The 16,085-nt window shown below is 29.4% G+C and overlaps 1 protein-coding gene across 1 annotated transcript; it reads left to right on the forward strand.

Annotated features, from left to right (window-relative positions):
- The first annotated feature begins 86 nt into the window (after positions 1–86).
- Positions 87–6,443, forward strand: LOC149056595 (uncharacterized). The gene is made up of 2 exons (XM_089222859.1): positions 87–4,971; positions 5,057–6,443. The coding sequence occupies exons 1-2, from the start codon at positions 4,588–4,590 to the stop codon at positions 5,999–6,001; spliced, it is 1,329 nt and encodes a 442-aa protein (XP_089078985.1). The 5' UTR covers positions 87–4,587; the 3' UTR covers positions 6,002–6,443.
- The last annotated feature ends 9,642 nt before the right edge of the window (positions 6,444–16,085 follow it).

The following is a 16,085-nucleotide window of genomic DNA, read 5'->3' on the forward strand; positions in this document are numbered from 1 at the left end:
CTATTTAGTATTTCATTCTTGTTATTCTTGCCGGATGGAGGCGAGTATCGTTCACTACAATACTCGCTGCACGGTACTTAAGTATCGTCTGCGCGTCGACGACTGCAACGACGCGCCGCGGCCTAGGACCGGTCCCGCCCCGCCGCGACACCTGACCGTCGATGATTATACAGAGTGATTCACCGAAATGACGTAATGATCTCAACAGTCATATTTTTGTAACTTTTCAATTATTGATTTTATTCGACTCCTGATTTTTGGCATTTTTTAAGTATACCTGTACACGTCTGTCACGTCTTTAAGACCATAGGTATAATTTAAAATACTTGCAGGGTTTTTACTACTTAAGTGGTACGCTTATCCTCTTATTTGTTTATACTTTAACGATAAATCTATAAATTCAAATGACAAATTCTCATCTTAAAATTTTGAAATATACATTTTTTTTAAATACTCTACCGTATATGAGTATTCTATAACACGGTACGCAAACTGATATTTTTCAAATGAGAACCACTCTTTTTTCTGCGACTACTATTATATATTATGTAAAAATATGATTTTTTTGATTTCTTATCTCAAGTGAGTAGTGGTTTCGGAGTTATTAATTTTAAATACTACAAGGGTAATATCATTAAAAATAATAGATTTAGAAGATATGGTGGTAACTTTTATTACATTTTTTAATTCGTAAATAAAATTTCAATGTATTATAATGACTAAAAGCTAAGTAATAATTAAATTAAACACCCCATCTTATTATATTTTATGTTGAACCATTATATATCAACCTTGGTAGGTACGTAAATTTTATATAACAGCTCAGCAGAAATAATAATCGTTAAAAATGTCTATTTAGACACGTCCACATTTTCAAAAAAGTCTTAAGGTAATAAAGGCTGATTTTGATTTGAATAAAATAAGTTATTATGTCACCTAAGAATACTTCTGGTAAATAGTATAAAAATATAAGTATAGGTATTTGAATATTCGGTACTTTGATCTAAGTATTTAAAAATAAAGTGTAGATAGCAGCATGTTCGATGATCACTCTGTATAATATTATGGTAGGTAGGTGGTTATAACCTATACGTTAACCTGCATGTGTGTTATTTACTTATTAACCAACCTGAAGTGTATACTACCTAATATATAATATTATGTCCATGTTCATCATATTATTAAATATATAATTATTATTATAAACCATAAAAACACTCACCACGCAGTATTGCAGCTGTCGCGACACGCGAGCTGTTGCAGTCGACTCAGGGGACATGAATCAGAACTATCGGTATACTTACTTATCTAGTTACCTGTAAGTCGACTGTTTAATATTATTGGTGTCATGAGTCTCATGACCAGACTATAGCTGTAGTTTGGATTTATTAATTTTTAAAGAATACACTTTTTTTTAAAAAACTTTTCGAGTACATTATTTCGTACAATATGTAAACTAAAATCAAATTCGTTAAGATAATTGTTGTAGATGTTCGGTAGATAGGTTATTAGTGCTTAGTAGTAATATATTTTTGAGTTATCAAGTATAACACAAAATATAAGTATCAATAATTTCAATGATTTTTTTAATTTTTAATTTTATTAAACATTTTATCTACAATCTATACAATATAATTAATAAGTAAATTCGATGCAAGAATTTATAACAGGAGGTAGCGTTTATGGACAGGCACTCAGCAGTGCCACCGGACCAGGTATTTTTTTAGGTATTATGTACCTATTGTTTTGAAAATTTTTTTAGTTTTTGAGTAGGTCTCTAGGCCACTGTCTTTTGAGTCTTCTGCGCAAATTCTCGGGAAGTGAGATGGAGGATAGTTGTTTGATAAATGGATTACATATTAATAAAAATATTTATAGTATAATAATGATGCAAATTTTGTCCAAATTAAATAGTATGTAAGGAGAAATATTTCATTGGTTGATGTTTGTATTATTAATAGATATTGTTTAAGTTATTTTTTCTATTAAGTACCTACCATCTCTATACCTGCTAAGTTATACTTACATGTTACATTATTGTATTTTTAATTTCAATAACGATTTAAGTATAAAAATTGAATAAAAATGTTTATAATTACAACTAATGTTCAAATTGTTCAACTTTTATTTTTAAACATTACCTATATCAATTTACATTATAACTAAATGTCCCTTATGATTATTGTTGTAACGGTAAACAATATACACCATACTAAAATTCATTAAAACGGCCACCAACAACCTACACTAAATTAAAAAAACCAATTGAATCATCTTTTAATTAAATAAATAAATTTATTGTGCATTTTTATATAATATTATTCAGTAAAAATCATCATCTTCTCGACTTTTTAAATTTATTCTAGATGGTACCAAGTACAAATCAGTTTGTAGCTGTTTTTTAATGTGTTCCATTTAAAAGGCCTTAAGGGAAGGAGTTTTGAGGTGTGAAAACTTTAATGACGATTGGCTTGGAGATGAAAAAAAATTGATTTCTTTAATTGTTTGCATGCCCTTAAGAAAACTGATATGGTACCCCGGGTTTTTTTAAATTCTGAGCGGAGCGATAAAAGTATTAATTTATCAATTAATGTATGCTTTTTTTCTTTCAGTTTCATCTGTCTATACTTTTTGGACAGTATAACTGCTTAATTTTATTACTTATTGGAAGTGATTTATTTCCGAAAAATTTACCGAGTTGTACTTTGTTGAGCCAAAAGTTTAAAAAATGTACTGTATTGTTCAAAATGAAACAGGAAAACAAAAATAAAATTCTGAAAAGGGGGCTTTTAGACTTTACATTAAACCAATATTGTAATCACTATACTGACTCAGAAGTTAATAATATTAAAAAAATTACATTATATTATCAATCATTACAATCATATGATACATTAAGCTATAAGAATATAATCTGTATAAATATACAACGTTAAACTCCCCTTTCAATTTCCCCTCTCCTTTCGTGCATACAAATCCATATCACTTTTACACTTACGACATAAGCATATTCATTATTTGCCTAATCATTTTTCCTAGTTAAAAAAATTGTGGTTGACACATCAGAACTTATAGTAAATCTTTTGCCAACATATTTTGACTGTGTACAAAATACAAATTATAATGGACGTGAAATAAGTGCCTTACTGAGCGTCTGAGCCCATACTTTTACGAAATGTCGAATTATTGTTATTGAGTCATAAAGTATAAGGTCATGTATTTAATATGTAGTACCTACCTAATATACTTAAATAATAATAATAAGTAATAACATTGGTAAAAATGTTTGGACTTTTACTAACACTGATTGTTGACACTATTATTTTTCAACCGCTATTGTAAAAATATGTTAGGAGCCTTGTATTTAATTTTCAAATCTTAGATCTAAAAAGATAAACTTTTATGAATTCCTATCTAAGGTAATTTGAAAATTGCCGTAATTTTTACGTATTTAGTCAAAAATTTAACTTTAAATGCTTATAAAAAAAAATCATGCATATGTATTTTTAATATTTTTCAACTGCTATTGTTACAATATGTTAGAAGCCTTGTATTAAATTTTCAAGCTTTTCTACCCAACAAATACATTTTTATCGATATTTATAGAAAAAAAAACTTATAATGATCGAAAATTGCATATACCTATAAATAGTTCAACTTCAGTCGAAAATTTTAGAAAGTTGCATGGTGGATAGAATATACTTGTATAAACATTCGGTGAAAATTTCATGTATCTATATGGTCATTTGTTTTAATGTAAATCAAAAACCAAAATCGATTTTGTCGTAAACTGATTGTGCTTAAAATTTCCGTTTTCCCCTTAATCTTCAGTTTGTTTATCCCGATTATTTAGAAAATTATTAAGACTCCCCAAAGTAAAACTAGATTCACTTTCTGATCGAATTAGTTACTGAAGTAAAAAATCGAAGCACTTTTACTGCCCCTATAATGTGATGACTGACAAAAAAAAAAAAAAACAAAACACATCATGGTAAAATCATAATACATTCCTTGCTCTGCTCAAACTCTAAAATATTTTACTTAATATTAATTAATATATTAATATATTTTACGATACCTAGCAATATTTATATAACACACGAATGGCTACTAGTAATACGCCAATTTTGAATTTTCTTCGCTCGCGGCTATTAGGCAGAGCACACTATTCGTTATACAATTGAAAAACTTATTTTTTCTGCAAGAACGATAGCAATATAATGCTCGCTATTAGCAGAGCACACTATTAAGCAGAAGGAGAAACTTATTTCATGACTTTAGCTTTAATTAGCTCAAGCTGTGCATAAAACATCCGCGGGCAAAAAAAAAAACTACGCGTATTTATAACATATGGATGGTTAATATTATAATAAATAATTGTTTCTAAGATCCATATCAATTGGTTGCCATTGAAAATAATATATTGTTTAATTTATAATTTTGTCTACATTTCATGATTCATTATATTTTTGACTGTCTTAGCGTGTGAACAAAAAATAAAAGTTAATTTTGTCTCATTATTATTCTATACTATTGTAATACTTTATTAATCAGTTAATATAATATTATTACTAACAATATTATATCATGTCGAATACTGCTGAGCAAAGTATTATAGTGTCCACTGAAACTGTCCTGATGGACGGTTCTCTAACGAAGCTGGAAAATGGACCGATCGGAGAAATCGTAGCGGCTGGTCTCTGCGGCGACCTCGAAGATCGGCGTTCAAATTCAATATCGGACATCGCCAAACATTTGGGTTCGGATAACGATGAAACTGATATTGTATTTCAGACTTCCACCTTGATACCAGAACCCAATAAAATTGAAACATGCAGGTCCGCTGACGATTTAATGCCAAATACAGGTTTTCCGGTCGAGGAGTTAAATGGGCCAGCTGTAAAAATGCCAGCTATCGACGTACAACAGTCCTCAAGCTGTGTTTCGATGCCAAATCCCAAATTCGATGAGGTATTTGTTATATTATATCATATTATAAAGTTATATTAGATTTTACTATAAATACCATCATAAAATACACACTATTTTTCCACAGGAACCCATAATTCAGAGATTCGATGATGAAAATCCAATAACCACTGTAGGCAAGCCAAAAGGCCGTTCTGTTTGGAAAAGAACCAAGCGTTTCTTCCGACGGTTGTTTTGTTGTGGTGATGTAAAGGTCCGGCGTTCTAGTTGCGGCATACTCGTCGAGCCGACGAATTCCGCGGGTGATAAAATAGATTTCGGTTCGCTACCAGAAATTGTGGAACCGGAGTTAACGGCTTCACACCAATTCACTGAAGATTTTTTGCAGCAAACGACCTTGAGGGTAGAAGAGTTCAACGACTCGATTGAAACCAACGTTCAACAGTCCGGTTGTGATCGTTTAGACCCACAAACGACTTCACAACTAGAAGAGATCAATGACCCGGTCGAAACAGACGTGCAACCGTTCCGTTGTCATGTTGAAGATCCGCTGAACAAGAGTTCTGAGTCAATGCTGATCCACGATGTGCAAACAGATTCCGCGGGTGATAAAATAGATATCGGTTCGAAGCCAGTTTTGGAGGAACCGTTATTAACGGATTCACCCCTATTTGCTGAGGATTTTCTGCCACAAACGACCTTGAAAGTAGAGGAGCTCAGTGGTCCAATTGAAACAGACGTGCAACAGTCCGGCTGTGACCTTAAAGGTCTACCGTACGAGTGTTTGGTTCCACTGCTGATTCAAGATGTGCAAACGGATTCCGTGGGTGATAAAATTAATATCGGTTTGACTCCAAACTCACACGAACAGATATTGATGGATTCACCCCGGTGTGCAGACGAATTGCAGCAGAAAGCGGCTTTGTCGGTCGAAGAAATAAGTGGCCCGGTTGGAACAGACGTGAAACACTCCAACTCTGATCATTTGGGTTCTATGTCAGATCTGATATCCACCGAGGCTAAGCCCAAACGCCGCAAACTGTGGAAACGCTTATTTTGTTGTGCTTGTTAAATATATTCGTCTATAACCACAACCAGGTCTGATGTACAAATTTTAAATTAATAACCGTAAATTTTTAGTTAAGTTATTAAATAGACGTCAGCGCATTTATTTTTATCTGAAGATCCAAATTCCAAACAACAACATGGAACATTTTGTGTTTACAATAATGATCGATGAATCATTTTTGTAATCGTAAAATGTTGCATGTTTCGTTTTGGACCTTCAGATAAAAATAAATGCGCCAACATCGACCATAATATTCATATTTCATTTTATTATTTTTTATCCATACTGTTGATTTTATAATATACAAATAAATTGTACCACATGAGTTTTTGATAATTAAAATCTGTCATCTATATGGAACCTATCCGATGACAACATAATTTTAGTCAACAAAACTATTATGGTCCAACTTATTTGTATATTATAAAACCAATGGTTATACGTAACTGTTCAACGTCGAATTGATTTTCTTCAATGTCTGCTTAGTGTACCAAACAAAACAATCTCTCATTTGTGTTATATTTTCTTAACAGTCAACGGCTCCTACATTTTTATGCAATATACAGAAAAACCAGTAACTAATAAAACAATACTATATGTATGAAATATGATTTTTCAAAAATATTCTTTTTAACATAACAATTAACAATTTTCTGGGAACACGTTAGAAAATAGGATACTTGAAAAAACAAAATTTCGTAAATTTTATTCAATAGTTGTTGAATTGTTTTTTGAGTTTCTGTATAATGCATTATACTTGTATAAACGCTGGGTAAAAATGATCAGTTGTTGTTTCAACAAATAAATTATAATCAATAGTACTACACTGAGCTGACAGTGGAAGAATCCGATGCCGCATAACAGCGTACGACCCACGATTTAGAATAAATCTTTTCATGGTGACAACTATTATCAACTATTATCAACTATTATGCAGCATTGGGTTCTTCCACTTTCAGCTCAGTGTAGTACTATTGATTATAATTTAATTGTTGATACAACAACTGATCATTTTTACCCAGCGTTTATACAAGTTTTATGCATTATACAGAAACTCTAAAAACAATTCAACAACTATTAAATAAAACTTACGAAATTTCGTTTTTTCAAATATACTCTTTACTAACGTTTTCCCAAGAAAATTGTTAATTGTTATGTTAAAAAGATTATTTTTGAAAAAATCATATTTCATACATATAGTATTGTTTTATCAGTTACTGGTTTTTCTGTATATATTGTATAAAAATGTAGGAGCCGTTGACTGTTAAGAAAATATAACACAAATGAGAGATTATTTTGTTTGGTACACTAAGCAGACATTGAAGAAAACCAATTCGACATTGAGCAGTTACGTATAACCATTGATTTTATAATATACAAATAATAGGAGTTTTTGGTGATTAAAATATTATAATAATTATCGTTAAAATTATGAATGCATATTGTGATCAATATCGGCGCATTTTTTTTCTCTTTCTGACCCACTTAGAACGTTGCATATTGTTCGTTCACGACAATTATCACAATATATTATCATTGTTGTAAACTTAAAATGATGTTCAATGTGCTGTCCTTTTAATAACGACCAAAAATATACGATTGTTAATTCGATATTCGCATATACATGGCCTGCTTATATAGACAAACATAGCAGCCGACAACATAAATAAGCCGGGAAATAAATATTTATTGCAAGTGTTCAAAAATTACTCGTACGGGTTATCTACTACAAATCTTTATAAAACGGTGAGTTATAGAAATTATAAATCATATTATTTTCATGGTTATCATTTAAAAAAATAAATATTTTTGTTCATGTCACAGTATGAATTATTTACAAAATGGACTGATTATAACAAACACGATTCGAGTGATACAAATATATTATAAAGCTGAAAAAACAAAATATCGTAAATTTTATTCAATAGTTGTTGAATTGTTTTTTGAGTTTCTGTATAATGCATAAAACTTGTATAAACGCTGAGTAAAAATGATCAGTTGTTGTTTCAACAAATAAATTATAATCAATAGTACTACACTGAGCTGACAGTGGAAGAATCCGATGCCGCATAACAGCGTACGACCCACGATTTAGAATAAATCTTTTCATGGTGACAACTATTATCCTATACGCTGTTATGCCGCATCGGATTCTTCCACTGTCAGCTCAGTGTAGTACTATTGATTATAATTTAACTGCTAAATCGTATTACCTGATACAATATTGTACCCATAGGTTTCATTTTAAAATAATTATAGTAGGTACTAGGTAGTGTTATTTCAGTTTAATTTAGTATTTAGTATTAAATACAGTAACAAATTACGATAAAAAATATTTCAAGATTAGATTACTTAAAAACTATGGGCTTCAAATTTCAAATTTAATATTAAGGTACTTATTTATTTTATTGATCTTAAACAAAACATCTATTAATTGTTACTATTAAACTAAATACAATTTTTATAATTATTTATTTATTTCTATATTTATAAATACACATTTTATAATCACGAATAGCATAGTATATTAATAACTGTATGATTTAAGTTATATGTTTTTAACTATATGGTTTTAATAAAATACAATTTTTTTTATAAAATTAATTTGTGCTTATGGGGTTTTAAAAAGGTAATTTTTTTTTCGTGCTTTTGGGTTGCGTTTGGGTCATATTTTGCGCTTATGGGCTACAGCCATAAAATGTAATATTGTAGGTACTGTGAGAGTTTAATCATTTTTATACGTATTTTAAGTATAGTGTGTAAATACCTATGATAATTTGATATAATATTTCAATTCTATCACGATACACTCATACATTTTATTATTCTGGAAATAATAAATACGAAGTGTCGACCATTAATTGAAATTAAATAATTATTCCCGTGGTGTATTTTTGAATTTTTTGTAACACTGTTCTGTATAATTAAATTAATTTTATATTTTTGTTGTGCAATTTTTCCAAATCGCATAAATTTTATAACCACCGTGTACAACTAATAAAATGATAGTATGGACGTGATATATTAAAATTTATATATAACAACAAGTGTAACAGAAACTTTATATTTTGTTGGAAAATAATTGGCTGGATCACTAAACTTTAGAAAACATATTTATCTGGAATCGTATAATTTTGGAACATATTTCCTTGTGCTTAAAAACATATACTTTGTTAGAAAATTATTTACTTGAAAACTTAGATTCGTTTGGAAATTAAATAATCGGTAAATATTATTTTGTAAGCGTATCAAATTGAAGCGTGCTTTATTGGAAATTTATTTATTTGGAACCGTATATCGCAACCGTTATAGAGTAATAAAACTAACCCAATAATTTTAAATTTTAAACGAAATATTATATTTCATGAAACTAAATTTCTGATAAAAATACGATTCGGAAAAAATATTAATCAATACATTATTTTTACAGTTCATTAGCATATCACGAACGAAATTTTTCCCTCTAAATTACGTTGCTTGAATTTGTTTCCGACATAATATAATATTATAATTTATATTTCAAACGGATACGGATTCCAAAGAAATATGATTCAATAAAAATACAGTTGAAACAATAATGTGTTTCGGATGGGGTAGGTACCTACCTATATGTTTATTTCCACAATAATACGGTTCCGAACCAAAGAATTTCCAACATTTTATTCATGCCAAATTTTGACGAGCTTAACTTACCATAATATTATATAAACAATCTTTTTTATCACCTTGAAATATAAATCTAACCATCCAGATTCCTGATTTTTGGGGTAAGAATTTACTCAGCAGTAAAAAATAGTATCATAATAATCAAATATAATTAAAAAATCATTTTTTTTTAAACTAAAAAATGGAAAAAGGTCAAGAAGATTGTTTATATAATATTATGGTAAGTTAAGCTCGTCAAAATTTGGCATGAATAAAATGTTGGAAATTCTTTGGTTCGGACCTTTTTCCATTTTTTAGTTTAAAAAAAATAATTTTTTAATTATATTTGATTATTATGATACTATTTTTTACTGCTGAGTAAATTCTTACCCCAAAAATCAGGAATCTGTATGGTTAGATTTATATTTCAAGGTGATAAAAAAACATGAAACGTTATCGTGCAGTTATTCGAAAGTTGTATACCAAACTTTAAATTTGACAACGTTGGAACCTGTTTATAGTATTGTAGATGTACGCTGTATCGTGTTCTCAAAAAATATTAATCACATGCACAACCAGGTGATGGTTTCCACCAAAATATGTACCTAGGTAGACCCTATTCGTATGTATATATTTATCGAACCTAATAATTATTAATAAAATTATGCCTTTATGTTCGGTTTTCTTTCACGAAACAATTTTGTGAACCTTTTAAGGTTTCATATTATAAGAAAAATATAAAACGAAAGTTATATCTCTCTCCTAAAACCGCTTATGTAGGGACGACCGAAAAGTATTTATACTTACCAAATGTATTATAATAAATTATTATTAATAATATTACGATTATTTATACATATGTATACAGATCGTGTGTTCATAAAACTTCATACAATTCGTTGTGTGTGGGATTTGGTATCAGATCATAATATTTGTTGTAAACGACCTAAAATGGTGTTTCTTAATAATTCACATACATGATACATCATAATATATTTTATATATTATGTTATACCTACTTTGTAATTTTTTATGTGCGTTATTTTTGTCAAAAATATATATGTCCTTACGCACTCTTATATTGTGTTCTTTATGTATAAGCACTTGTATTATAACTAGGTATATATAAATATATGGCTGGGGCTGTAAATGCCCAAAGAATAAAATGAATTATACCTTCTTACATGAGCAATAGCCATATATCACATCATGTGATTCACATGGCATCACTTAAGTCGATGTAAGTATATCTGTTGTATGATTGGTAGATAAGTAATAATAATAATAATAATAATAATATGTGAGATTTTGGTCTCTTGCTAATCTTCTTCTTCTCTTTTTTTTTTTTATCGAAATTTCCTGATCCATCCTAAGAAAGTATCATATACCGATATACCTATACTATAACCATCTATACACCGATGTATATACCTTATACATTACTTATAATAATTGTCACATCCTCAACGGTTTAAAAAAAAATTTTTTTTTGTATTCATATCTGTGATATGTACTGAATTATACTGGGTTCCTATACATACGTGATTCACATGTTTTATCAGCTTATGTATTATTATGAGTTTATGACTTATAAGTATATAGTAAAAAATACTCTGCTGCAGCGTAGGTAATATTATTATGAATTATATTAGGTATATGTGAATACTGCAGAATACTGATTCGTCTTCAAATCGTCTGCGACACACACGGACACACGGTGCACCGAAAAAATATCGCTGTGGCCTACGGATTCAACAAAAAGTGATTAACTGTATACTTCCGACAGAATATAATTTTTTTTACGATCAATTAAAAAAAAATTGTCAATTATTAACACGCGTAGCATATTGATATTGAAGATTCTTATAATAGGTAGTAATATATACTATATAGTAATATAAGTTGTATATTATACAATTATTAAATTCAGTGTTCACTTTAACTACTATATGTATATGATATTAAATCCTTTTTTTTATTATTTAATTAACAGAATAATTACAATCTATATACATAATTTTATACAACAAGTAATTTTTTTTAAGGAAAATAATGATGATTATAACATAGTGGGGTAGGAGATCGCTCAGTATTGTACCTGACAGATTAATCCAGTAAGTCTTTAGGCCAAGACCAATTCAATCTTCTTATAAAGGATTTCCGGAATTGCACAGGAAGACAGTCGTCTTATTAATGGATTAGTATTATGATGGCGAGTTAGCTTTGAGTGGAATGAAAGGAAGTGGGATTTAGTGAAATTAGAAAGTATGGGTTCATTGTGTGAAGATTGGCGTTTTTATGTAAATAAAAAATAAAATAAATTAGTTAAAAATGTATGAATATTATTGTAAATATTGTTATATAGACTTATTTGCAGGCATGTAAGGCTAATGATCATGATGAATTTTCACGCTCCTTCATCACAAGCCGGAACTTTATGGATGGTACATTTTGATGACCTTTTTTTTTTCTTATTAAGGTATAGGTAAATAATATTAGTTTTAATAACCTTAATTAAATATCAATTGTATATTTATATCATAATTTACTCTTTTTTGTATGTTTTATATTGTTGCGATTTGTAAGTGGAAATTTATTAATTAAATAGGTATCATTTATTATTTTTATTTGTTTAACACTAAAAGCCTTTTCGGGACCTCTTCGGGAGGCTGGAGGAAATTAATGGAAGGGGGGTCGAAATATCGCAGCTTCCCGACACTGGGTAACCAACAGCTAGTGACAGCTGATTCTCGCATTTTTTTTTCTATTTCTACAATTTAATTTAATCAAGTGAGAAGATTATAATAATAAAATAACTAAGTTATTACAGGTGCCTATTTATAAAAATATTATTAGTTATTTATCATACGTTTTTTTTTTATTTTTATTTTTTTTTATTAAGGCTCATAGTTAGAATAGCTATCTAAGCCTACTGATAATATTATACACAATTTTTACAGTTTTTTTTATCATAGTAGTAATTTTACCATAGTATTATTATTTGTTGTTATTGTTTAGTTATTATTATATTTTTCAATCGAGATGGTGTAAACAATATGTAAAGGTACGCTTTGGTCGCTTTGTACACATATTTTATTGTACCTCGGTAGGTATGAATACAATGCATTCGTTATTCGTTATATTTTCTTTTATTCTTTTATAATTTAATTTTCATTTATAAATATAGGTACCTTTGGACATTAATAATATTATTAATTATTATGCATCTATCTGTTACACAATGTATGATGCCTGTATCGGCTGTATCACATAACATAATAATATTTCCTCTCTGCAATTGATTTTTAAAATAATATGTAGGTACTTTTAATAAAACCATATTGTGAGAGAAAAATTTAGGTACTGTTATGGTCATGCCCTATTTTATTACCTTGTACACCACGATACAATTATGTGGAACACGAATGTAGAATATTGTGCATTACGGTCTACAAAACCAAAATTAAAAATTTATCAACTACTAGGAGATATGAGTATTTCCTGAATTTTGTTGTTTTATCATTATTACCTAATACCTATGTAAAAATAATATAAAATAATATATACCTAATATTGTAATACATTGCTTTTTCTAAGAAAAATGGCTAAAACGAAATTTCTGTTTGAAGCGTAAAACTCAAATCGTCAAATGTACAGTCCGAAATTTTACAAATAAGGTCTAGTTATGGTTATAGTGAAATATCGGGTATTTGAAGTGTTTGATCGATTGATCGTGTAAATTTTGTTTAGCACCGACAATAATACACAATAATAATATTATTGTAATAAAATGTCACCGTCCAAAAGAAGGTCTGCATTTGTCGTGCGCTTTGCCGACGACTAAATAGTTGGGGGGTACCCACCCGTATCTATATTATAGTGTGTCGTCGATAAACCAGTTTAATGCACCCACGTCATCGGGCGACTATTGCGAGGCGAAAGAACTCTAAAACAAACAACGCTATATTTACTACTATGGACTATAGGAACATTGGACGTATCCATTTAAAGCGTCGTCGCGCGTCGGTCGCGCATTGTTCGACGCAATAATAATAATAATAATATTTTAATGGGTGCGACTGTTGCGGCCCGAGGGTTTCCGCGGTGCCGATGTATAAGCAACATTTCGACACCATGTCGACATAAGCGATTTTTGAATTTTGTTAAATGTGTTAATTTACGAACTGATTTTCAATTTTTGCGGACAACTAGTTTTTTTAGCAAATAATAAAAAAACTGGAAAAACTTAAAACCCCACTTACTTTTATTGCAACGACTGTGGCTGCAGGCGACAAATAATGAGAGAGGATCTGCGCGAACGGTCGCATATGTTCGCGATAAAATTCGTAATAATTATGATTTGTGTTTTGGATATCGTATCGCGTTTGTGTGTATACCTACGTTTAATGATGCGATTGATTATTAAAATTACCTATTATATTGTGACCTATATATAACGGGATTAGAAAATTAAAACGATATGATACATAAAATATTTGCATTATATTCAGTACCTACCTATTATGCTTATCTGTTCATCCATATACTTTATTGTGTAGTATAGTAGAATATTACTAATATTATATAGTATTTTATTAGCGCGTTGCTCTGTGCTTCTCCGGTTCCCCCCTACCCTCACAGCCTTCGACCAACACCTACACACCCTCGTGGTTTTAAAGTTTTTCTCGTCTTATACACATTATTCAGTCGCTATATAGTATATACAATATTACTGTACTTCAGTAGCTTACTGTAATAACGCAAAAATATGATAAATATAAAAAATAAATGACACCCATCAATAGATATTGATACAATATTAAAATTGAATGTTAGTGTTAAAAAAAAAAAAAAACTGTACCTACCATTCTCTTCTCGGTGTTAGCCATATAGGAGCGTAACACGAATAATCACAAATTACTGCAACAAAACACGATAATTAGTAATTAAAATGATGTATAGGTGTAAATATACCTATTCTGTGGTTATACGATACTAATATTATTTATTTATTTTATTTCTTAAAGATTAGAATACTGGACCGTCTGGACCCAACTGATGGGTAGGTAGTTGGAAAAAAAATTACCCTAAAAAAATCACTGCACTAGGAAAAAAATCCCCAGTAGCATATTATACCGTTGATTAAATAAATATAAATAATTTAATGAGAATTAATTAAAAATATATTTATTAGAAATGAAATTAAAATATTGTTACTTCATAAAAACATTGTCTTATATCCTAAAAATACAATATTAATATATATATATATATATATATTATATATACATATACAGCAGTGTGATTCATCAAGCATGATCATCCCCTTGACTTTTGTTTTTTAAATAAGAATCCCAATTTTTTACTGTAAATCATTTAGTGGGAATTATTTTTTGAGAATTTTGATGTATCGAAATCAAAATTTGAACGAGTAGTTTCCTAGTTATTAAAATGTTTGTACTAAGGATAATAGTCCTTAAAAACTAGTAGTTATGATAGGCCGTGTTTAGAAATTATTCGTGTTGATGGATTAATATTTTCTAATCCACCATAGACCACTAGACCACATATCTTATATAAACCTAAACCATGGACCTTTTATCCTTAAAACACAAAGTTAAATAACTCAAAAACTACCCATTAGGATTTTGATCTCAACTATTATAGTGCATCAAAATAGAAAATTCTCAAAAAATATCCGCTAAATAATGTATACAATAAAAAATTGGGGTTCTCATTTGAAAAACAAAAGTTTGTACAGGGTACCTACTCTAAAAGCGGTACAAAAAATATCAATAATTTGAAAATATGGTCTTCGAGTATGTTTGAAAATTCCAAAAACGAGAATTTGAATGAATACGTTATCAAAAGAAAAAATGGCGGTGAGCATGCTTGGTGTGAATACTGAATATCATCATGTATAGTTGAAATTTAAATTAATAATGCTACTTATACGTAAGCATTTCAAGCCCAACTCATATTTTTGAACAAGGTGTATGACAAGATAACACTATAAAATCGTTATTTTCGTTTTCGCCGTGTGTTTGAAATATTTGACTTTTGTAAATGTTCGTATTTAAACTGTACCAATTACAAGTCAAAACTTATAGGTGGTATACCTATACATATTATAACGGCTGACACACAGCTGCTACATTATATTATTGTTCATTTAAAAATATTTAATGTTCAACATCGTGAACAGTCGTGGTTGGTAACCTATACCTGCACGTCCTTTTATAAACAAATTACATTTTAATTACATTTTATGGTAGGTATACCGTATACCTAACCTAACCGTATACGGTATACTGTGTATGCACGGGGCAAACGCATTAAATTTTAATTGATGTTTTATACAAATAAATATAGGCGTGTTTGCACTTAATAATAATTATTATTGCTGTAAACAACGATCCGGGCTTTCCGGCAGTTGTCGAAA

This window comes from Diuraphis noxia, unplaced genomic scaffold, assembly GCF_037042655.1.
Source record: "Diuraphis noxia isolate RWA-SAM2 unplaced genomic scaffold, SU_Dnox_SAM2 contig0003, whole genome shotgun sequence".
Lineage (NCBI taxonomy): Eukaryota > Metazoa > Arthropoda > Insecta > Hemiptera > Aphididae > Diuraphis > Diuraphis noxia.